The sequence below is a fragment of the Papio anubis genome, chromosome 5, assembly GCF_008728515.1.
Source record: "Papio anubis isolate 15944 chromosome 5, Panubis1.0, whole genome shotgun sequence".
NCBI classification, from domain to species: Eukaryota; Metazoa; Chordata; class Mammalia; order Primates; family Cercopithecidae; genus Papio; species Papio anubis.
Window position 1 is genome coordinate 49977794 of NC_044980.1, and position 23962 is coordinate 50001755.

The 23962-nt window shown below is 40.5% G+C and overlaps 1 protein-coding gene across 1 annotated transcript in view; it reads right to left on the reverse strand.

Moving 5' to 3' along the window:
- LOC101025279 (phospholipid phosphatase 1) overlaps window positions 1-23962 on the reverse strand; it is a 68005-nt gene that overhangs the window by 4485 nt on the left and 39558 nt on the right. The window contains exon 4 of the mRNA XM_003899679.5: window positions 8128-8185. Within this exon, the coding sequence (XP_003899728.2) occupies window positions 8128-8185 (58 nt within the window). The remainder of the gene's footprint in view (window positions 1-8127; window positions 8186-23962) is intronic.

A 23962-nucleotide genomic window follows, 5' to 3' on the forward strand; every position in this document is an offset into this window, starting at 1 on the left:
TAGTAGAAAACAATGGAGTGGGTTTCAAGATGGCTGACTAAAGTGCCTCTGGTACTTGCTTTCTGCTTGAAGAACCACCAAAACAGTACTAGATAAATCACACTTTGAATAGATCACCTAAGAGAGACTGCTGGAATTTAACAACAGAATGACAGGAAACATCTGAGGCAAGTAAGGAGAGGGAAGCAAGGCAGGGTGCTTGGCAGGGATTGGTTGGGGAGGCTCTCCCGTGCTGGAGAAGGGTAAGTGACCTCCAACAGCATCCACATTCCCATTGTGAAGTCCTGCAATCCCAGCCATAGGAGAAACCCTCAACCCACACAAACAGGGAGCCTGGGGACTGCGTGATGGCACTGCTCCAGAGAGGGAGCTCATCCCAGCCCTCTCCCCTGCCCCAGTCCTAAGCAGCTACAGCAGGGCACCATTTTGAGAGCCCAGGCCCCAGCAGACTGCATCCTTCTCTGAGGCCCAACAGTCCCTGCATATCCACATCTCTGAAACCCCATTAAAGTCCCCCACCCACAGCTGGGTGCTGCCATAGGGCCAAAGTATACAAGCCACTAGGAGTGAGCCAGCAGAGCCACTACTGTGCATTGTCAAGCCTGATTACAGGCTACCCTGCCCCGCAGATACCATCTGGGGCCAAAGTGCATGCTCCCAACCCACCTGTTTATGGCTGCTGCCACAGAAAAATACCCCTACCTACCATGGCCAAGCCCTATACACACCACTGAGGGACCTATCCAGCCTGGCTCCACCTACCCCTGTGCCCAAGCACAACCATCGGGCGTTGGAGGGTGCACCTATCATTAACACCTGAGCACTCCTTCCAGGGACCTCAGGAAGGGACCACCCAACCTGCTGCTACCACCACCCACTGTACCACCTATGGGCCTGGAGACTAGCCACCCAGCCGTCACAGTCACCACCAACACCAGCGCAAACCACTTGGGAATCAGAGGGTTGTCCTGCCACTGCCCGCACCACACCTGCTGTCTATGGGCAGCAAGCCCGAGGACCTGCCCACCATGCTACTGCTGGCATCCAAGCAAGCTTCCTGGAGGCCCAAGAATCAGCCCACCTGGACCCTCTAACATCACTGCCAGCATACACTGCCCCGGGGCCCAAGGACAGGCATGCTCAGCCTGCTGCTGCCACTCTTGGGGCTGGAGGATGGGCCCACCTGATGTTCCCATCTCCAGCAAATGCTTCCTTGCAGCAACTAACAACTGCACCTTAAGCTGCTGAGGAAATCACACACAACTGATACTGTCTACAGCCAAAGAAATTGTACTGAGACTACACTAATGCATGCATCTGGAATCAAAGCCAAAGTGATGTACCCAACCCACACCACAGATAGATATATCTTACGGAAAATATCCTCCCCTATGAAGGCAAATTCAAAAAATTGGAAGAAGTGACTGCTAAAGCAGATGTACAGATACCGAAATATGGATTCAAGAAACATGAAGAAGGAAATACGACACTTCCAAAGGAACATGGTAATTTTCTAGCAACAGATTCCAATGAAGAAATGTGTGAAATCTCAGAAAAAGAATTCAAAATAATGATTCAAAAAAAATTGAAAAAGCTCAGTGAGATACAAGAAAACACAGAAATCAGAAAAATAATACAAAGAAATCAGAAAAACCATTTAGGATATGAATGAGAAACTTCCCAAAGAGCTAGATATAAAAAAAATTTTCTGAAACTGAAGAATTCATTGAATGAAATGCAAAATAGATCCAACAGTTTCAACGATAGACTGTATCAAGCAGAACTTTATAACTTAAAAATAGGGCTTTTGAACCCAGACAGATAAAAATAAGAAAGAATGAGCAACAGCTATGTGACATATGTGACACCATAAAGTGATCAACTATTCAAATTTCTGGTGTCTCAGAAAACAAAGAAAAAATAAAAGGGATAGGAAACCTATAAGTAATACCTGAAAACTTCCCAAGTCCAGCAAGAGATTTAGACACCCAGATACAGGAAGCTTAGAGAACCCCAAACAGATGCAATTCAAAAATTCATGGCATATTACAGTCCAACTGTCAAAAGAGAATAAAACAGCAAGAGAAAAGTATCAAGTCACTTAGAAGGGGAACACCTATCAGACTAACAGTGAATTTCTCAGCAGCCACCTTACAGGCTAGGAGAAAATGGGATGATGTACTGAATGTGCTGAAAGAAAAATAAAGCCCACCAGCCAAAGACTATTCTCAGATCATGATGGAATAAAACTATAAATCAATAATGAGGAACTTCGGAAATTGTTCAAATGCATGAAAATTAAACAACATGCTCCTGAGTGACCACTGGGTCAAGGAAGAAATTAAGAAGGAAATAAAAAATTTCTTGCAACAAATGAAAATAGAGGCAGGACATACCGAAACTCAAAAGCAATGCTAGGAGGTAAATTAATACCAATAAATGCCTACATCAAAAATCTAGAAAGATTTCAGTAATATCACTGAGAAGTGCAGAGGTCTTCCTCCTAATCCCAAATGATATGGGTTGGCTGTGTCCCAACCCAAATCTCATCTTGAATTCCTACATGTTGTGGGAGGGAGCCAGTGGGAGGTAATTGAATCATGGGGGCAAGTCTTTCCCATGCTGTTCTTGTGACGGTGATTAAATCTCACGAGATCTGATGGCTTTATAAGGTGGAGTGTCCCTGCACAAGCTTTCTCTGCCTGCCGCCATCCACATAAGATGTAACTTGCGCCTTCTTGCCTTCCGCCATGATTGTGAGGCCTCCTAAGCCACGTGGAACCGGGAGTCCAATTAAACCTCTTTCTTGTGTAAATTGCCCAGTCTTGGGTATGTCTTTATCAGCAGCATGAAAACAGACTAATAAACCAACACTCCAAAACGTGTGGCTCCGCCTGTGAAGGGCCTCAGGATAGTTTTATACAGTGCACAAAGAAGACCTGGTCAAAACAACGGAAGACTCTTCATTACACGGAGCCACGTCAGGAACAAATTACAGGGTAGGCCCATTTTTTCTTTTGTGTAAAAGTTAATATTAAAAAAAAAAAAAACTAGAAAATTCAACATCTGTGATACTACTTAAGCATTCTTTCATTCTTTCACTATCACTGAAGGGTGGTGCTATTGCCTAGATGTTTGTGTTACCCCAAAATCTGTATACTGAATGCCTAACCCCTATGAGGCAATGGGATTAGGAAAATAGGACTTCTGTAGGTGATTAGGTCATAAGGGGTTAACCCTCATGAAAGGGATTAATGAACTAGTAAGAGACACAGGGGAGCTCCCTTGCCCCTTGCAACGTGTGAGTACATTCTCCAACCTGGAAGAAGGCCCCACCATTACCCAACCATGCTGGCACCCTAATCTTAGACTTCCAGCTTCCAGACTGAGAAACTTGTTTCTTATAAACCACCCAGTCTGCTGCAATTGGTTACAGCAGCCCAAACTAAGACAGGAAGGATATAACCATTTTTGGTTGAAATTTCTGAAACATTTAACTTCCATTAAAGGATCTAATTAGAATATCTCACCTTTAAAAGAAATAATTGTTGAACAAGATATTTTTTGAAGCTGTTTTATTTGATTTTGCCTTTCCTTGACTAATCTTGTTAACACTTCTTAACTGTAAAATGTTATTATTGTCTCATAGCCTCTAAATATTCTATTGTTAATAAAGAGGGGTTCCCCCCCCCCCATTTTAAACTAGAGTCAAGGGGTCAGCTTGCAAGCTAAGAACACTTTTAAGGAGTTTTTTTTTCCAAAAAAGAATATGTGACCTACAAAGCCTAAATATTTATTATCTGACCTTTTACTTTAAAAAAAAAAAAAAAAAAAAAAAAGCCAACGCCAGAACTAGACTAACAACAGCAGGCTCAACACAAAGAAATATACCTTCGTCTACTTATTTTGAAATAGTGCTTTTATGACCAGCCAGGCAAGCCAGATTGATTGCTCCACCTACATTTGATGACAGATCTGGCCAGAAGAACACTGGAAAGCAAGCCTCAGTTTAGTCGTCTTTGGGTTTTTATTTCACCATTTTTAGGGTTCACTGAGGCACTACATTTAAATCTTGAATCCCACCTCAAAATCAGGCAAGATTTGTGTAGGCTATGGGCCATGAGTTGTTCATCATTTGCCCAATGTTCAGCAATAATCAAGTTTGGAAAACATCACGAAATATCAACAATGCTAGGTAGTATACAGTGAATGCTAAATGAGGGATTATACGAATCTTAAGGAAAGTGGATAGTATGAAAGAGTCTGAGTGGATTTAGATAGGTGGGCAGCACTGTCTAAACACAGGGCAGGAGGCAAGGCCCAGATAAGAGGCATTTTGTGGGACGGAGGAGAGTCTGGCTGAAGCACAGATACAGGAATTTCATTAACAGGCAGTGATATAAACAATCTGGGGTTACAGCCTAAATAGAATGGTCTCAGGAAAAGTCTTTTAGCACTCCTCATTGTATTGAAAGAAAATACAGATTCATACCATGGCTGTTCTCCTGAATAATCAAATAAATTTGGAATCTCTGGCATTCAGCCAAGTTCACGGGGAGTCACTAAGCATATAAACTGGCTATGTGCAAAGCAGCCCTGCCCTAAGCTCCCGCAGGCCTGGGAGGTTTTCACTGATGCTGACTCTCTCTTGGCACAGTTAAGTGTGCAGGGCTGCACTGGCTGCTAGAGAAGAACAATGGTTAGGGTGTTTTAAGAGCCATTTTTAACTAGAAGTTAATTTCTGGGTGTCAAGAATTGACAGGGAAGTTTTGGCTATCAAAGACTATCCTCGGAGAGGATTTAAATTGACTATATCTCTACCCAAATCTGAGACTGACTCATGCCAAGATGCCCAGAGAAACAAGATGAGTCATTGCCCAAGGAATTCAGGGGTGGGCCTTAGAGGTTAAATGTTGTACACAGGCCGGGCACGGTGGCTCATGCCAGCACTTTAGGAGCCCGAGGCGGGTGGATCATGAGGTCAGGAGATTGGGACCATCCTGGCTAACACGGTGAAACCCCGTCTCTACTAAAAATACAAAAAATTAGCCCGGCATGGTGGCATGCGCCTGTAGTCCCAGCTACTCGGGAGGCTGAGGCAGGAGAATGGCGTAAACCCAGGAGCCAGAGCTTGCAGTGAGCCAAGATCGCACCCTGCACTCCAGCCAGGGTGACAGAGCAAGACTCTGTCTTATTTAAAAAAAAAAAAAGGTTGTACATAAATGTGAAAAGAAGGATCTGTATATTCAGGGCTGAAATAAAAGCTGGGGCCTACATCCACATCAAGCAAATATTTCCACTACCTAGAGTCAGTAAAATGCAGTGCATGGTTGCTCTGACCTGCTTGCTTCTCCAGAAAGGTCTTGGTCTACAACAAATCTATTTATCTAGGCTTCTTTTTTTGACATTATAACTTTACATCTGTTAAATCAAACTAAAATCTGGCCTGAAAACCCCCTGCTCACATACTTGAGTTCTTCTGTACAAAGAACAGCTTAATTTGGTAAGTAAACCTGCAAGCCTGACTCAGGAATGTGCTTCTGTAACAATAGCTGAGTCCCAGCCAGTCCCGGCAGCCATATTTCAACCACTCACAGCCATTCAAACCACGCTCAAATAAGGCTCCCAGGCCAAACCGTAACCAATCTGGCAGTTTCTGCACCTCACTTCCGTTTTCTGTACTCACTTTCCTTTTTCTGTCCATAAATTCTCCCTGACCACTTAGAAGCAGTAGAGTCATTCTAAATCTGCTGTGATTCTGAGGGCTGCCCAACTTGAGAGTCGTTTCTTCCTTGCCCAATGAAACCCTTAAATTTATCTAAAGTTGTTCTTTTAACACAGCTGGTTCATACTGACCCAATTACCACACTATGGTTGACGTCATTTTCCCAAATTGACATCCTTCATATGTGGCTGCATGTCCACTGAGCAGGCCTACCACTGAGGCCCTCTATATATCAATGTCATCTTCTCTATAGTAATTTTAATCTTTCACAAAACAGCCCTCAGTACAAGTTTCTATTTGACCAATTATACACACGTAACGGGTGTTCTGAGAAGGGTGAAGGAAGAAGAGCAAAAAATGATAAAATATGGAATATGTTATATCTGAGAATTTTCTTTAAAATTACAAACAGTGGGTCAAAGTTGTATGTCAGTCACTTCCAGAATGCCATTTTACTTCCAGAGATCTGCATCAACTAACCTTCAAAATAAATGGACTAGGGTTCAGACCAAGTAATCAATCAATCAATACAGCATGGGATCCTGACTATCAAGAGACCCCACAGAGCTCACAGAACTCAGCAGCCCCCTCCCAAGGTGCCTATTCCCTCACTTGTAAAACACTGGCAATCATCCCTCATCTTTTCATGGAAATTTAGTCAAAAATAAAAGTAGTGTAAAATGCAAATCATCATGATCAATCAAAACTCAGATTCCCAGGTCTCTCATAAAGAAGTACTTGGACACTAACACACACAGGTGAATGAAAAACCACAAAAGCTAGTGAGACAAAAGCTAGACCTAGTGAGGTCTAGCCCGGGGCGTACAAAGCATGCCCACACATTCATATGCCCTTCGGTGTAGTCACAGGCCCATGTTCTGGGAAGAGCTCTCAGGATAGTAGCGGCTCTAGCTATTGCCCAGCCTTCCGGGTCTGCCCTGGTCCTCATGCTCTAATTAAAAAGAAAAAAATATGTTGTCTCGCTTAAGAAGAATGCTGATTTTTTCCTAATAACATAAATGAACAGAAGATAAGAGATCAGAATAGTATTTGCTGCTAACTACCTTCAGATAAGTCACATTTTCCATGCCCCATCTGCAGAAACATTTGAGTGTATGTCTTAAAAAGGAAGCCCTAAATTCTGCTGAATCATACTCTCTGCTTCCTCACAAAATTTAATTAATGTAAGATGAAAGCTTTGAAAATCAGCTGTTGTAATGGCTTGAAGTTCTGAATTTGAATTTCATAAAACACATCTACAATTTTATATTCTTTTAATGTTTGGAATTTGGTTTTTCAAATAAAAGCAAGATTCTAGTAAAACATTTTAAATTATCTCTGACACTAATTCCCATTAGTTTACCCTCAACGTTACATATCGTGCATTTTAAATCTAAGCATTAAATTAGCATACAGCACTTAATGTGATCAAAGGGAAAAACACAGGAAATGACAAATTTACACAGAAGATAACTGTATAAAAATCCACTTATAAAGAAAATTGAGATAAAATTATAGCGGATCTGTTAGGGTACAGATTTTCTCCCCCTCCTCTCCTTTCCCCCAAAATATTGATAATGCAGGACATATTAATACACCCAAATATACAGTATTTTATTAATACTTTATATGTAAAGAGAACATTATAAAAAAAAATCAACTAAAATTGACCTTTAAAAATCCCTTCAATGTGTCCTGAAGCCTGGTCTTGCATTAGTTACTCTCAAAAAACTACATATTCATCTCTAGTTTGATATGCAAAATGTGGGTGCAAATCTTCCTAAGTCCTCACTGCCAGCTTTGTATGATGCAAGTGCAAATCGCTATGCTGCTGCTCTACAGGCTGGCATCAGAACTGGACCTGGAAGTTGTATAGATGACAGGCTCCAGAAGTGGCAACTGCCTTTCCCAGAAGTTGAAACCTTTCTGGTCCCTTGCAGAGCAGTCTGGGAATGTTTTAGAAAATGGGAGGAAAACAAAATCTGCTCAAATAGGAACAAAGACAGCTGCCTTCACTTACAATGATCAAAACCAACTCCTCACCACAGCAGAGCCCAGGAGGAAAGAAGCTCTGCTGCTGTTCACCCACACTGAGATGAGAAGAGTGACTCCCAGTTAGGAAGGAGGTTAACAAGCAACAGCAGCCCATTGGCCCAGTCCTTCAGATTAGTTATCCGCTGTGATTAACACAGAAGCTGTGTGTTCCAGAAAACCACTTCAGGAAATGTCCCAAAGTAAGGGCACACATCAACTAATTCTTAGCATGAAACTTACAGATTTGCAGATTATCTGTTTCACTTTTTGCTACTGGCTAATTTATTAGGACAGGAGAGGACACTGATACTAAGCACATTAATTCCACACAGCACATAACCTAATGTCAATAGACACAGAGTACTTACTGCCACAAACAGCATGCAGTACATGGAGAACGAAGAGTGGCCTGAGTAGAAGGACAACCTAGAAGAAAAAGAAGACAAATGTTACTTTTCTCTCTTAGGAGCCAAAAGTATTCTTGATTTCATAAATCTGCTCCTTAGCTTCAGAGTGTACACAACTGCCTCCCTCCAGCTTGAGAAATTAGAAGGGTAGGGTAAGGGGACAATTAGGACAGGAACACTAAAGAGTGCAAGAAGGACCTGAGGTCAGATTTCTATACAGTATCACTTTATTGAAACTTTCAGGATGGGTAATGTGTCATGAGAATAAACTTGCCAAGCGTTTCTAAGATGTTAGAAGAATGATACTTGACAAGTCATAACTGGCATAAATTGCCTTGACTTTATTACATACACACTTACGTGACCATGATTTAAGTTTTATTTTCCACTTGCAGGATTAGTCCCTGAATAATGTAATACCTCCTTGGGAACACTCAGAAGTTGATTGCTTTTTTCCATCCATATTAATATTTTAGTATTTTGGCCTGGCGCAGTGGCTCACTCCTGTAATCCCAGCACTTCAGGAGACCGAGGCAGGCGGATCACAAGGTCAGGAGATCAAGACCATCCTGGCCAACATGGTGAAACCCCATCTCTACTAAAAACACAAAAATTAGCCAGGTGTGGCGGTGCACGCCTGTAGTCCCAGCTACTCGGGAGACTGAAGCAGGAGAATTGCTTGAACCCGGGAGGCGGAGGCTGCAGTGAGCTGAGATCACACCACTGCACTCCAGCCTGGGTGACACAGGGAGATGCCATCTCAAAAAAAAAAAAAGAAGAAGAAAAAAATTTAGTGTTTTAAATGGGCACACATCTTGCCTTGCATTTCCCACCAAATTCAGTGCTTTTGTTTCTTTCAATATTAGAGTCTATAAACATCTAAGCATCATCTTCCCCACCTAAAAATGACAGAATGCTTCCAAAACTTAATTTTATGGCACTTCCAAGAAAAGAAAAATAGAGCTCACTAACATTCAAGATCTAAGTTTTGCTTATACAGAATGAGCCACTGATGCAGAAGAGGCAAGCATATCAGGCACAGGGAAAGTAATGCCACAAAAAGATGCTCATGCAAATAACTAGAATGCATCTCCCCACCACTTCTCCCTACGTAAGAATAAGAACAAAAACAAGAGGGACAAGCTCTTAAGTAATTTACTTATTACATTCTGCCTTGTTCAAAAGGAATTTGAGGGAGATGTTGGTTCCCTGAATTCAGACAGGAGAAAAACCTCCTAACACACATACTAGAAAGTCACGTGTGTATGTCTGGCAGCTGCCGGTGGGTGGGAAAGAAAGGATTACTTTAAAAAAATATATATATATACACACACACACACGTGTATATATAGACACATATATACACACACACATATATACACACCCATATACATATATATATATGATTCTACCAAGAATTTTGATTGTCTTTTTGTAATCAGATACATGCCTAAGAAACAGAATTCTGTAATTTCCTGTGCCAACCAGGGATTATATAATTAAACCCAATAATTATTCTGGGTTTAGTCTATGTAAAGGAGGAAAAAATAAATCACTTTTTAACCTTGCTATTTGACCACACAAAATGGATCAATATGAATAGTAATTTTAAATCAGATAATTAGAGCAGAGCTCTGCACATTTTATAGTTTCAATGTTTTATTGACGAGCATGCAAGTTAATAAAAGCCAATTTCAAGGACTGTCAAAGCCCACCAAGCCAACATAACCATAATCACAGAAATATTCTCAAAGCCAAGCAAGTGAGGTTTCACTAAATCCTTTACACTGTGCTACAAAATCATAAACTGCAAACTAATGTAATCGTTTTAAACAGCTCTGAATCAGCCATAGAGTGATTTCATTCGTTGGTTTCCATTTTTTACACTGAATACAAAAACATATTTTATTCAGTATAGAATTTGTGAAGAAGTCTGGCTATGACTTTGACAGGGATTAAAAACAAAGGGGTAATTCTATTCCATCTCAATGTCTGCGTCTTTATCCATAGTAATTTACCAAACAGATCATAATATGCTCTTTTATTTCTATTAAGCAAACAGAATAAAGCATGAAAAAAATAGAAATTCAAATTATTCATATTCCATATAAATCTAACTCTATTGGAGTCTCTAGGAGATACAACTCTTACAGATATCTTATTATGGCCAGAATTCACAAATGGACTAAATATCTGTATGGGTGATCTAATAAATCCCAAGGAGTAGCCCAAATGGTTTTTTTGTTTTGTTTTTTTTTTTTTTTGAGACGGAGTCTCACTGTGTTGCCCAGACTGGAGTGGAGTGGCGCAATCTTGGCTCACTGCAACCTCCGCCTCCTGGGTTCAAGCGATTCTCCTGCCTCAGCATCCCTAACAGCAGGAATTACAGGCTTACACCACCACGCCAGCTAATTTTTGTACTTTTAGTAGATATGGGGTTTCACCACATTGGCCAGGCTGGTCTGGAACTCCTAATTAGCCTCATGTGATCTGTCGCCCTCAGCCTCCCAAAGTGCTGGGATTACAAGCGTGAGCCACCGTGCCTGGCCCCAAATGCAGTTTGTTTTCATCATAGTGACTTCACTGAAATGTTTAAGACTATGGCCCTGGCCTAAGAACCCTGCCCTTAGATTTTAACCAATTCTAGATTTTAACCAATCCTAGACTACCATCTCACTTCGTTATAGCCTCTCTGATGAAGGCAAGTACAGTACAGTAATAATGTGAGCCAGCTTTCCAACCAAATCTTAGGAAAATCTTCTCAGGAAGAAAATTTATGGAGAGAAAAATGTATTTTGAAATGCTGCTGTTTTTACTGATTCTGAGTGGTAGTCTACTGAACAATAAGCAAGCTTCAGTTATTAAGTACACTGATTTTGACTACATAACTCACTATGAATGGGATTATATTTGTGCGTGTATGTGTGTGTGTGTGTGTGTGTGTGTGATGGAGTCTTGCTCTGTCGCCTAGGCTAGAGTGCAGTGGCATGATTTGGCTCACGGCCACCTCTGCCTCCTGGGTTCAAGCGATTCTCCTGTCTCACCCTCCTGAGTAGCTGGGACTACAGGTGTGTGCCACCATGCCCGACTAATTTTTGTATTTTTAGTAGAGATGGGGTTTTGCCCTGTTGGCCAGGCTGGTCTCGAACTCCTGACCTCAGGTGATCTGCCTACCTCGGCCTCCCAAAGTGCTGGGATTACAGGCGTGAGCCACAGCACCTGGCCTGGGATTCTATTTCAAATGGCAACTTTATGATGTTTTTTTCCTCACATTTGTCAGCCAGGGCACCCCTTTTTCAGAGCTGATTAAACTTGGCCTGATCCCCAATATCATGGCACTGAGAGCATTCATAGCCATCTGCCTGCACCCGCCTGCCTCCATGCATGTGAGTTCCCTCCCCAACTGAGCATTCTACTACCTCTGTGTTCCAACATCCACATCCATGTTCAGCCTACCATAAATCACAAAGACACAATCAAATCCAGCCTTCATCAGCATCAAAAGCAATCAACTCATATAAAACATTTCTTAATTTAGTATTTTGGGGCTCAGAAGGAGGTTAAATCACAAAGAACCCAGCTGATCATCTCTGATCTCTTCCCACCACCCGACTTTCTTCCTTTCCTCCTCCCTACCCTCCAAAGTTAAAAAGCACAAAACAGATACACCTTTAGCTGTTTTCATTTGAAATATCTTTATTTTGCATTCACTCTTTTTTTTTTTCAATTGAGACAGAGTCTCACTGTCAGCCAGGCTGGAGTTCAGTGGCCCAATCTCAGCTCACTACAACCTCCGCCTCATGGATTCAAGCAATTCTCCTGCCGCAGCCTCCCAAGTAGCAGGGATTACAGGCATGCGCCACCACGCCTGGCTAATTTTTGTATTTTTAGTAGAGATAGGGTTTCACCATGTTGCCCAGGGTGGCCTCGAACTCCTGACCTCAAGTGACCTGCCTGCCTCAGCCTCCCAAAGTGCTGGGATTACAGACATAAGCCACCGTGCCCGGCCTACATTCATTCTTGAATGATGGTTTTCCTAAGTACAGAATTCTAAATTGATGACTTTTTTTCTCATCGCTTTGAGGCTATCATTGCACTATCTTCTGGCTTCTGCTTTTGCTGTTAAAATATAAGCCATCTGTCAGCCAGTTCTTTCTGGGTTATCTGTCTCTTCTGTGTAACTGCTTCCTCTCCTCCTGCCCCCATCAATCAATATTCTAGTTTTACTGCCTTGTGTCTAGTACTAGGATTTCTTTTTATTGCTCTAGTTTAGTATCCGTTGGCTTCTTCTATCTGAGGACTCACCAATTTGTAGAAGTCCTCAACCATTACCTTTGCATACTGGGCATCCTCCATCCTAGTACCTTTCTATGGGATGCTGATTCAACATGTAAGACCTTTGCATTCTATTCCTCCACATCTCTTACCCTTTCTTCTCTATTTTTCATCTAGGTCTCTTTAGGTGTATCTTTCATTTTGTCATCCCCTTCGCTGTATCTAATCTGCTTAATATGTTACACTGTAAATTTTAAATTACCATATATGTATCATTTACAGATCCCTTTGGTTCCAAACCTGCTTGGCCAGCTTTGATTCTCTTCATCCCACATCATATTTTCTATCTCCTCTTATTTTAGTCTACACCTGGTAATTCTAGTATCTGTAATCTCTGAGAGTTTATGTAATTTGTTGTATTTGCTGACTGTCACTTAGGGTAGCTTGTTTCCACATAAGTCCATTTGTACTAGAATGAGGTCATGTCGCTGGCACTCCATCCGAGGGGAATCTTTGAGCCTTGGTTTAAGGAGAGTTCTTCCAGAGAAGATATGTGTTCACTTATGCTGGGTTCACTACCAATACACTTTAAACTTCAAGCTTGTTTTTCCTTTTCCTTCCTAAACCAACTAGTATGAATTCTAGCTCCAGACCAGTGTGAGTGTGGTCCTGTGTTTACGAATTCTTTTTAATAGCTCCCACGGGGAGGATGTGGCCACTCTTCGGGAGTTCTTACACTATCCACATGTCTCTTATTGTCCTCTCCCCCGGCCTCAGCCTTTATATCTGTGCCCCATGTTCACTGCCTATCAAAACTCAGGGTCTATGCCACCAGGAACCGGCAGATACTTTCAAAGACCACACTGGATCTACAGCACTAACTGACGCAGGCCTTAGAAAAATCCCTTTACTCTCCCACCAATTAAACTATTTACTAAAAACACTTATATGTGTTTCAAGATGTGTATATATAATTTAAGATACAGTATGCACAAGTGTGTGTGTAATGTATCATCTAGCATGTTTAGCTGAACTATTATCAGTAGGCACTTCTAATCCTCCATGTTGCCAGAAATAGAAGCAAGCTTTTTTAAAAGAAAACTTAGAACTAATGAAATGCTATCTAAAATCAATCACTTTACTAAGAGACACAATGGTTCAGCAATAGCAGTTTGTTTTTAATTATACAGTGCCCAATGCTCAAAAATGTTTCAAATTATTACTATACCACCACTTCCCCCAGGTATGCCAAAGTTGGTTCTGCTACGAATAGAATTTTCTTTTTCCCCTAAAAATCGTCCTGAAATTGATTCCCAAAGCATTGTAAGGCAGAAAGGTTGTTGAAAGACTTATAATTGTTACAAGTTACTTAGTATGTTCAGGTACTTAATACACAGTGTTTCTACTTTTCACAAAAACTCTCATGCTCACACAGAGACAATGATTCTCAGGTTCAGTAACTTGCTCATAAAGTCACATCTCTTTGTGGTTCAAATCTGAGTCTTCCCAACTCTTCCTTTCTGTGCCATGATTTCACTCTTGTCAATGGTAGACAGACCCAGGAGGAACTTTAATCCTGCCATCTCCAGGCAGGGGAGTTCCATCACAAAGTACAGTTTACATGTGGCAAAATGTGTGAAGTAAATATACGAAGAAGAAATTTGACTTAATCCATGAAGAAATACATGTTGCCAATGTAAAAATTGTCTTTTTCTTCTTTAGAGACAGGGTCTCGCTCTGTCACTCAGGCTAGAGTGCAGTAAATAATCATTTTAAGTGAATACCAATTTGTCTTTTTTGTACACTCTAAAGGCAAAAAGAAAGGAAATCAAACCATACCATGAGGCATTTTCTCAAATGTTATTACCTGATTATAAAGTTTATGTAACAGCAGATTAACCTGAAGTATATCATAAGTTCCCCTCTGTGATAATCTTTAAACATGGACTGATCCTATAAAAAAGTTAAAACGTCCTATACAAATGCTACAAATGGATACATGAGCAGTGACCTCTTAATGAACATAAACTTTTCCCAAGTATATTAGTCATAGTTTATTTCAGAAAGATTTTGACAATCGATAACTGTGCTAAATGATTTGGCAATGAGATATCAGATGATCATCTACAAGAATCTCACATCTAAGATACTTGAGGAATCAAGTAGGTGATGAATGAGAAAAAGAGCACTCTCATATTGCACACTTTCTGGAGGATGGTTTGGATATAACTATCAACATGTGAAACACTTATTATGTGACCCAGTAATTCCACTTTGAGGTATGTCTCCTAGGGAAATGCAAACGTGTGCTGCAACACTGCCGGAAACTCAAGGACCCAAGGAAGAGTCTAGCGCCTTTTTTTTTTTTTTTTTTTGGAGACAGAGTCTTACTCTGTCACCCAGGCTGGAGTGCCATGGTACAATCTTGGCTCACCACAACCTCCGCCTCTTGGGTTCAAGTGATTCTCCTGCCTCAGCCTCCCAAGTAGCTAGGATTACAGGCATGCGCCACCACACCCAGCTAATTTTTGTACTTTTTGTAGAGATGGGGTTTCATAATGTTGGCCAGGCTAGTCTCAAACTCCTGACCTCAGGTGATCCACCCACTTCAGCCTCCCAGAGTGTTGGGATTACAGGCATGAGCCTCCACACCTGGCTGATTCTACTAGCACTATTCTGAATACTGTCGTCCCATGGTATCTGTGGGGAACTGGTTCCTGGACCTTCCAAGGACACCAAAATCCATGGATGCTCAACTCCCTGATATAAAATGACACAGTATTTGCATATAACCTACACACATTACCCCATATACTTTAAATCATCTCTAGATTACCTCTAATGCTTAATACAATGTAAATGCTATGTAAATAGTTGTCCTACTATATTGTTTAGGGAATAATGGCAAGAAAAAAAGTCTGTATATGTTCAGTACAGGTGCAATTTTTTTCACAAATATTTTCAATCCACAGTTAGTTGAATCCACAGATATGGAGGACTGACTGTACAACGTATTAACTAAAATGAATAGCTCTATGTGAACTAATACAAGCTGTGTCTCCAAGACATATTTTAAATGTTATTTATTTAATCCACACAAACTATACAATTTCACATTCAATATAAAAATACATAGCAAAATGACTGAAAGGAAATACAAACTATTAGCAGCTCTGGGGAAAGGTATCAAATCGGGGTTAAACTAAACTTTCACATTACACAGTGATAATACTGGAAACACAACTTGATATAACAAGGATAATATATGTGTGAAAATATTTTAAAGTAATGGTTGTCAAAATATCTGACATGCGTGCTACAGATTTCTTACAAATCTCTTCCCCACCAAATACACACACAGAGTCTACATTCCTCTTCCTAATAGTTTCCCCAAGAGTTTCTTGGCTAAAAGTGCCACTACTCTGAATATAAATGAAGCTCCCTGCCCACAAACTCATGCCCAGAACCCAGCAGTGACTCAGGCCCTGTTCTCACATCTTGCAGTTAAAATGTTTTAACATATATATGTATTCATAAATATCACATGTTGTGTTTCCAATAAAAATATACAATATACATATAATTTAAAAGGAAGTCAAATTACAACATGAGGCATTTTCTTTTTTTTTTTTTTTTTTTTTTGAGACGGAGTCTCGCGCTGTGGCCCAGGCTGGAGTGCAGTGGCGCGATCTCGGCTCACTGCAAGCTCCGTCTCCCGGGTTCACGCCATTCTCCTGCCTCAGCCTCCTGAGTAGCTGGGACTACAGGCGCCCACCACCGCGCCCGGCTAATTTTTTGTATTTTTAGTAGAGACGGGGTTTCACTGTGGTCTTGATCTCCTGACCTTGTGATCCGCCCGCCTCGGCCTCCCAAAGTGCTGGGATTACAGAGGCATTTTCTTCAACTGTTTCTTCAAATGTCTGACACCTTGAAATTCAGTAAATTAACTCTGCCATTTTTATAACTAATGGAGCTAATAAATATACTTAAATACTGAATGTTTAGGAAGAGGAGGCTTTTTAAAGAAATCATATTTCTAGAAATGTCTAGAACTACAAGAAACACAGGGCATCTCTCCCAAAGAGTATAAAGATGAAGGTAATAAATGGTAAAGGACTATAAAACGGTCCCCACCAAAATTAACTAAAATATAACAACAAATTATATAGACTCATCTTATTTCCTTGAACCACCTAGAAAGTGAGAAATTATTTCATTTGCAGCAAAAATCCTGTCACATCTCCTTGAATTATTTTTACAGTTATTTTAATATATTTCCATTTAAAGCTACTCTATTATATAGGGTCAATTTTAACCAAGCCACATTACACAGAGACACACATACCTATCTGAAATAAGACAGAAGTGACTATTCTATTTTAGTCACTAATTCCTCAAATATGACTCCATAGCTACTAACATCTGTGAATCACATGCCGAGTGACTGATATCTACAGATATTAGGTCATGAACCTTAAAGGAGAGAAACTAGCAGGAACATGGACAACGAAAAAAGAGGGAAAATGTAGGACACAGTAGGTATGTGTGTAGGGTATTTCAAACTTGTTATAATGTGTGTCTTCTGTTTCTGGAAGAATATTGCAAAAAAAACAAATCTAGAAAATAGGAGGTTGCTGAGAATCTTAAGATAAAGGAAAGCAGAACTGGGTATATGTTGAAAATAACATGACTAGGAAAGAAATGCTTCCAAACTCTCAGCAGGGAAACTTGGTGACTACTGTAACAGATGAGGAGACATTAGGCTGTGACAAAGTCTGCTTACAAAACGGGCAAAACACATACAACTATTAACCAGGGGAAGGAAAAATCATAAGTTTCCTTGGTTATTAAGGAAAATTCATGACCTGATACAAAAATACTCCAAATCACCAAAGCCACTTTACCTAACAGTAAAACAGTTAAAAAGGAAACAAGGGACAAGCAGTGGATGAAACAAAGGACATGCTGTGTGTCACTCCTTTGCAGGCAACTATAATACCTTCCTTGCCCACCACCCACCCCCTTTGTAAAAACACTGAAGACGACGACTCACTTGCTAAAAGGTAAATTCTTTCACAATAATACAGAAGGAAGAGACAGTTTTAAATCACTTTCTAAAGTGCACATTGTTATTGTTTTAAGAGGCAGGATTGCTAACTAGAAACGACACCCTGAGACTTCTACTTTAAGCCCTCACCCCAAAAGACAACACCAAGGCCAAGAACATCTACTACAACCTGGCAGTAGGCTCCACTTACGACTCTCCTGCAGATAATGAAATCATCACTCTTGGTGACTAGGGTCAAGAAAGATAAGCCTTAGCTGGTGCAGTAGCTCACGCCTATAATCCCAGTGCGAGGGAGGCCAAGGGAGGAGGACCACTTGAGCCCAGGAGTTCGAGATCAGCCTGGGCAACACAGTGAGATCCTGTCCCTACAAAAAAAAAACGTGTTTTAATTAGCCAGGCATGATAGTAAAACAGAAAGATAAGGCTCAAGACATCAATAAAAGGGTTTTTAGTATTATGCCAATACAGAAATTTAGATTTGAGTTGAAGCAGACACCACCAATGGCAAGAGAAGGCAAAAACCCACACAGATGTAAAATTATTAGAGCCCAATAGGAGGCTGCCAGACAGGTCACCTCCTATTCCTTTCAGATTAAAACCAGACAGTGTCACTACAGCTCATGTTACCAGGAGGACTAACACAGTGCCACAGTAATTCACTTAGAGAAATCCTTTTTTTTTTTTTTTTGAGACAGTGTCTTGCTCTGTCACCCAGGCTGGAGTGCAGTGGCATGATCTCGGCTCACTGCAACCTCTGCCTTCTGGGTTCAGGTGATTCTCCTGCCTCAGCCTCCTGAGTAGCTGGGATTACAGGCGCACACCATCATGCCTGGCTAATTTTCTGTATTTTTAGTAGAGACGGGGTTTCACCATGTTGGTCAGGCTGGTCTCAAACTCCTGACCTCGTGATCTGCCCGCCTTGGCCTCCCAAAGTGCTGGGATTACAGGCGTGAGCCACTACCCAATAGACAAAGGCAGAAAAGTCACATTTCCTTCAGTATCCCAAGTCCTTCTGCTGTTAGAGAAAAGAAACCAATTCATATCATACAACATTTAGGTGCCCATTTTAGTATATTTAAAGAGTGAAAAGCTGAATAATTTTTACAAGTACAGGGAAAAAAAACATGAGCTTGTTACTCTCCTGCTTCAAGTCCTTCACTAGAACAAACTGTTAAGCAAAGAGTAAACACACTCTTCCTAAGCCCCAACAGCTCCAGAACCATCATTAGTTAACAAAATACTTGATACAGTTTGGATGGGCATCCCCTGTAAATCTCATGTTGAAATGTGATCCCCAATGTTGGAGGTAGGGCCTAGCCGGGAGGTACTGGATCACTGGAATGGATCCCTCATGAATGGTTTAGTACCATCCCCTTGGTGATGAGTAGTTCTAGTTCTCACTCAGTTCACATGAGATCTGGTTGTTTCAAACAGTCTAGGACCTTCTCTTTCCCTGTTGCTCACATGCCATGTGATACGCCTGCTTCCTCTTTCACCTCCCACCATGACTGTAAGCTTCCCGAGGCCCTCACCAGAAGCCAAGCAGATGTTGGTGCCATGCCTACACAGCCTACAGAACCATAAGCCAAAATAAACCTCATTTATTAATTACCCAGTCTCAGATATTCCTTTAGAGCAATGCAAAACAGCCTAACACACTACTTACAGTTCCCAACGTATCTGTTTCATGCTGTTTATTCAACACCTCTGCCTGAAATGAGCTCCACACCTTTCTTTGGTAATTATTACTTAAGAGTCAATTCAGCCCCTGTTTCCTCCAAGAAACCTTTCCTAAAAATCTAGATTGGATTTACGGATCACCTTTCTCTGAAGAGCACTCAATGAAGATACCAATCATAGCCCAACCTGTTATGTTAAAATCATCTGTTACTGAACCTTCTTCCCCAATTACATCAAAAGCTGGACAGGCTGGGTAGAATATGATGTTTTAAATAGGTTTGACAGTATATTTTTAGTTCCATAAGATATGTTAATTATTTTTAAAAATCAGAAGGTTTTTAAAAGAAAAATTACTGGTAAACTCCCATCCTCCCTGATTGAGATCACGTCTTAATTCATGTTGTACTCTTAACACCCTGCAGCATTATCGAACATAGAGTAGGTATTCAACGTGGTTTTTTCCCTTTCTGGCTAAAGTAAATCTAAACTATTGAATAATAAAGTTTTATTTAATTATCCAAGAAAATCCTTATACTTTTCAAATTTAAATGTCATAAACAAATTCACCTTCTCCCCCACCCACAGGCATCAAGAGTATCAGTTTAAATGGCTTCACAAGAAGTATACTTTTTTTTTTTTTTTTTGAGACAGAGTCTCGCTCTGTCGCCCAGGCTGGAGTGCAGTGGCTGGATCTCAGCTCACTGCAAGCTCCGCCTCCCGGGTTCACGCCATTCTCCTGCCTCAGCCTCCTGAGTAGCTGGGACTATAGGTGCCCGCCACTGTGCCCGGCTAGTTTTTTGTATTTTTTTAGTAGAGACGGGGTTTCACCATGTTAGCCAGGATGGTCTCAATCTCCTGACCTCGTGATCCGCCTGTCTCGGCCTCCCAAAGTGCTGGGATTACAGGCTTGAGTCAAAGTATACTTTAACAACTTATGTTTTGACAGTTATAAAAATACATTAATAAAACTAAGGAATATACTTTATCATGTAATTAAATGCTATATACTAATAAATTACATCAAGCCACATAAGTTATCTAATTTAGACACCTTACTGCCTGATGTATTTTCCCCTTTCAGTGGTTAGAAATTTGGACTTCCTCATCAAAACTGAGGAGCATTAGGAAGTCCAGTTTAACTTCCCTCTCGTCATTCTTTTGTCAGAAATCTTGGGCAGTGTCAAAGTACATTAGCTTAAACAAGCAGAACTTAATGCATCTTCCCCCAACACATCTGGCAAGTATTTGAATAGTGTGTGCAAAATGCCTCAAATTCTTTTTTCCATTATGATCACAGGCAGTCAGATTGATTAACTGAGTAAATAATATTCATAATGCGTAAGTACAGATGTATCCTGTTATAAATTTTTTAAAATTCAAGTCTTAGGCCAGACACCATGGCTCCCACCTGAAATCCTAGCAGTTTGGGAGGCTGAGGCTGGAGGATCACCTGAGTTCAGGAGTTCGAAACCAATCTGTCCAACATGGTAAAACCCCACTTCTACTAAAAATGCAAAAATTAGCCTGGTGCAGTGGCATGCACCTGTAATCCCAGCTTCTCGGGAAGCTGAGGCAGGAGAATTCCTTGAACCCAGGAGGTGGAAGTTGCAGTGAGCTGACATCATGCCACTGCACTCTACCCTGGCCAACAAAGCAAGACTCTGTCTCAAAAAAAAAAAAAAAAAATCAAGTCTTTTTTTAAAAACATGCTCAAAACAAACGTAAGTAGCACAATAACAAACCACAAACCATAAGAGGAAAGGGTTTAGGGGCTGTCTGAATTCTATTTCCCAATGCCTATGTGAAGATTTTCTCAATTTTTACAGGAATATTTCTGTTCTTCCATAAACCAAAAGTCTTACGAATTGCCCATCTTCGCATGCAAAAGTTTATAAACATTAGCCCAGAAGCAAAATATTGCTTCTGAGTTGCAATATATTATGTAAGAAAAAATAATTAACATAATACAAACATAAAAGTTGGCCAATCCTATATCTCCCTCCTGTAGTATCTTCCAAGTTTATTATATAAATGAACAGTATTGTTATTAGATAATATTATCTAATGTCTCTGCAAACCTCATTCTCCCAAAAGAGTGGCATTAGAAATTCTGTATCAACAAAAGCTTTTTCTGTCTGTCTGTTCAATAGAAAATGACATCACAGGAAATCAAGATCCAGACAGGTCAGTAGGTTACTGGTCAGTAAATTAGCTGGTCCAGGCAAAGTTGGTGCCATTCTGGTACAGCAAATTTCTGTACTCCTCAGGGGCTATTATTGGTTTTCTTACTCACATATTCCCTGGAGACTAAGTAGCATGCTTTTTGCCTACAAGCCTAAATTGTCAGGTACTGACATTCAGAACAGGGGAGCTGGAAAGAGGTACTGACCTTTAAGTCACATTCTGGTTAAATACAATAATAATTAATATCCTCTCACAAAGTAAAGGATCTTTTTAAATGATCCCCTTCTTAATTCCATTATGTTGCTATTACTATACAGGTATCTGACTTAAAAGGCTGTCTAGTTACTGACATTCATATGCATGAGAAATATAAGCCTTAACAAACGAATCTTTTGGAGTCACAAAAGCTTACCCAGTAACGTCTACAATTAGATCATATTCTTCTTCAGCCATTCTCTCAAAATGTAAAGCCGGTTGTACTAGGTATATAAGTACCAGAGCCAGCCAGGCAGTCTAGTTATAGAGTTTTCCTATGACAGAAGGCATTTCCTCAAACTTCAGCTTCGTTTATCTGCATGTGGGTTGCATTTAAAAAAGGAAATTTATTTCTCACATTCAGTCATACATACTGCAAGTAAGCATCTGAACAATATAAGGCTTCCATAATCCAAACAAAAATAATTTTGTATTTAAATCTGATTCATACAGCCAGAGATCAGTTACTCAGAATGGATCAGAAACACTGGGCCTGTGCTAAAACACACACAATTTAAATAAAAGCCAGAAGTAAAGAAAAAAAAAAGCAAATCTCTTCAAGCAGCCAATAGTTTCTATATTGTACTATCACAAATAGACCAGCTAGGCAGGGCACGGTGGCTCACACCTGTAATCCCGGCACTTTAGGACACCGAGGCAGGCAGATCGCTTGAGCCCAGGTGTTTGAGACCAGCCTGGGAAACATGGTGAAACCCTGTCTCTACAAAAAAAAAAAAAATACAGAAATTAACCAGGCATAGTGGCTATACCAACAGCACCTATAGATGCCAACAAGCACCTATAGTCCCAGCTGTTCGGGAGGCTGAAATGGGAGATTGATTGCGCCCGGGAGGTCAAGGCTGTAGTGCGCTGTGATCGTACCACTGCTCTCCAGGCTACAGAGCAAGACTCTGTCTTAAGTTTTAAAAAATAACAAATAGACTAGCTAGCTGTGTATGACTTTAAATTTATCCTAACAGGGTAAATATAAACCCTTGTATCCTGAAGTAGATGTCATCCAAGGTCATGTTTTCATAATCCAGGTAATCTAAAGTAGTAGTTCTCAAGCTGTGGTGCCAAGATCAACGGCAGCATCTGAAACTTGTTAGAAGAAACACAGATTCTCAGGCCCCATGCTGAATCTTCTCAATCAGGCACTTGAGGTTGTGGCCCAGCAATCTGTTTTAATAAACCCTCCAGATAACTCTAATGAACCATTAAAATTTAAGAGCCATGGACCTAAAGAGAATCTTGGCCTGGGAAGGGAGCTACAGATGGGAACTACCTGGGCTCATTAGCTTTCTTTTTCCCCCCAAAAAATCTTAAAGGAATGGTATTCTCACTGGCATTAGTAATGGCAGTCCTAAATAACTGGATGTTCTAATATTGCAAGTATACAGCATCTTTTAATTTATAGTAAATTCTTGTATATTAATTTTAAATTATGAACTCTAGATAATAAAATTAATAAGTATTCTATTAAAGTCCACTTATGCTCTTAGTTCTATGTTTAGGACCTAAGGGTCACTACAACTGAAGTCCAGTAAAAGGTTTATAATATCAGTAACAGCAGACAGAGCGCAAAAGTGAAGAGGAGATGACGGGGAGAAAAGAGAGTCAATGGGAAAAAATCAAGACCAAAAACCAAAATTGTAGGAGGATATTCTCATCCTTACATGTAACTCTGACTCATTTATACAGTCAACAAAAATGACTCATTTTGGGTGCTTATGTTCCTTTCTCCCCAACGTCAAGCATTATAATTTTATAATTAAAAGCTTATATGGTGGCAGGCTGTAGAGATAAGTAAGTTAAAAGAGCAGATTACACTATAATCCTAAAAAACTAGAGACAATATTTAGACTGGATATTTTTGCATTTTTAGCTTTCTGACTTTTAAAATTCAAGAGAAAAATAATAGGAAAGTATGTATCCAGCCAAACTATACTCCACAATAAAACAGCAATGCATACCCACAGTTATGTGCCAATATTATACAGCTCTGAAACTGGCAACAACTGACTCATTCTGGAAAGACTGATGGAAATTACATTTTTCTAGAAAGATACAAAGTCTTTCTAAAACTTCATTTCTACATTTGATTTTCCTTGCTCCTTGCTTCAGAACCCCAAAGCTTACTGAGGGAGCTTCTCATTAAAAGCTATAAACAGGCCTGGCGCAGTGGCTCACGCCTGTAACCCCAGCACTTTGGGAGGCTAAGGCGGGCAGATCATGAGGTCAGGAGTTCAAGACCAGCCTGGCCAACATGGTGAAACCCAGTCTACTACAAATACAAAAATTAGCTGGCCGTGGTGGTGCAGGCCTGTAATCCTA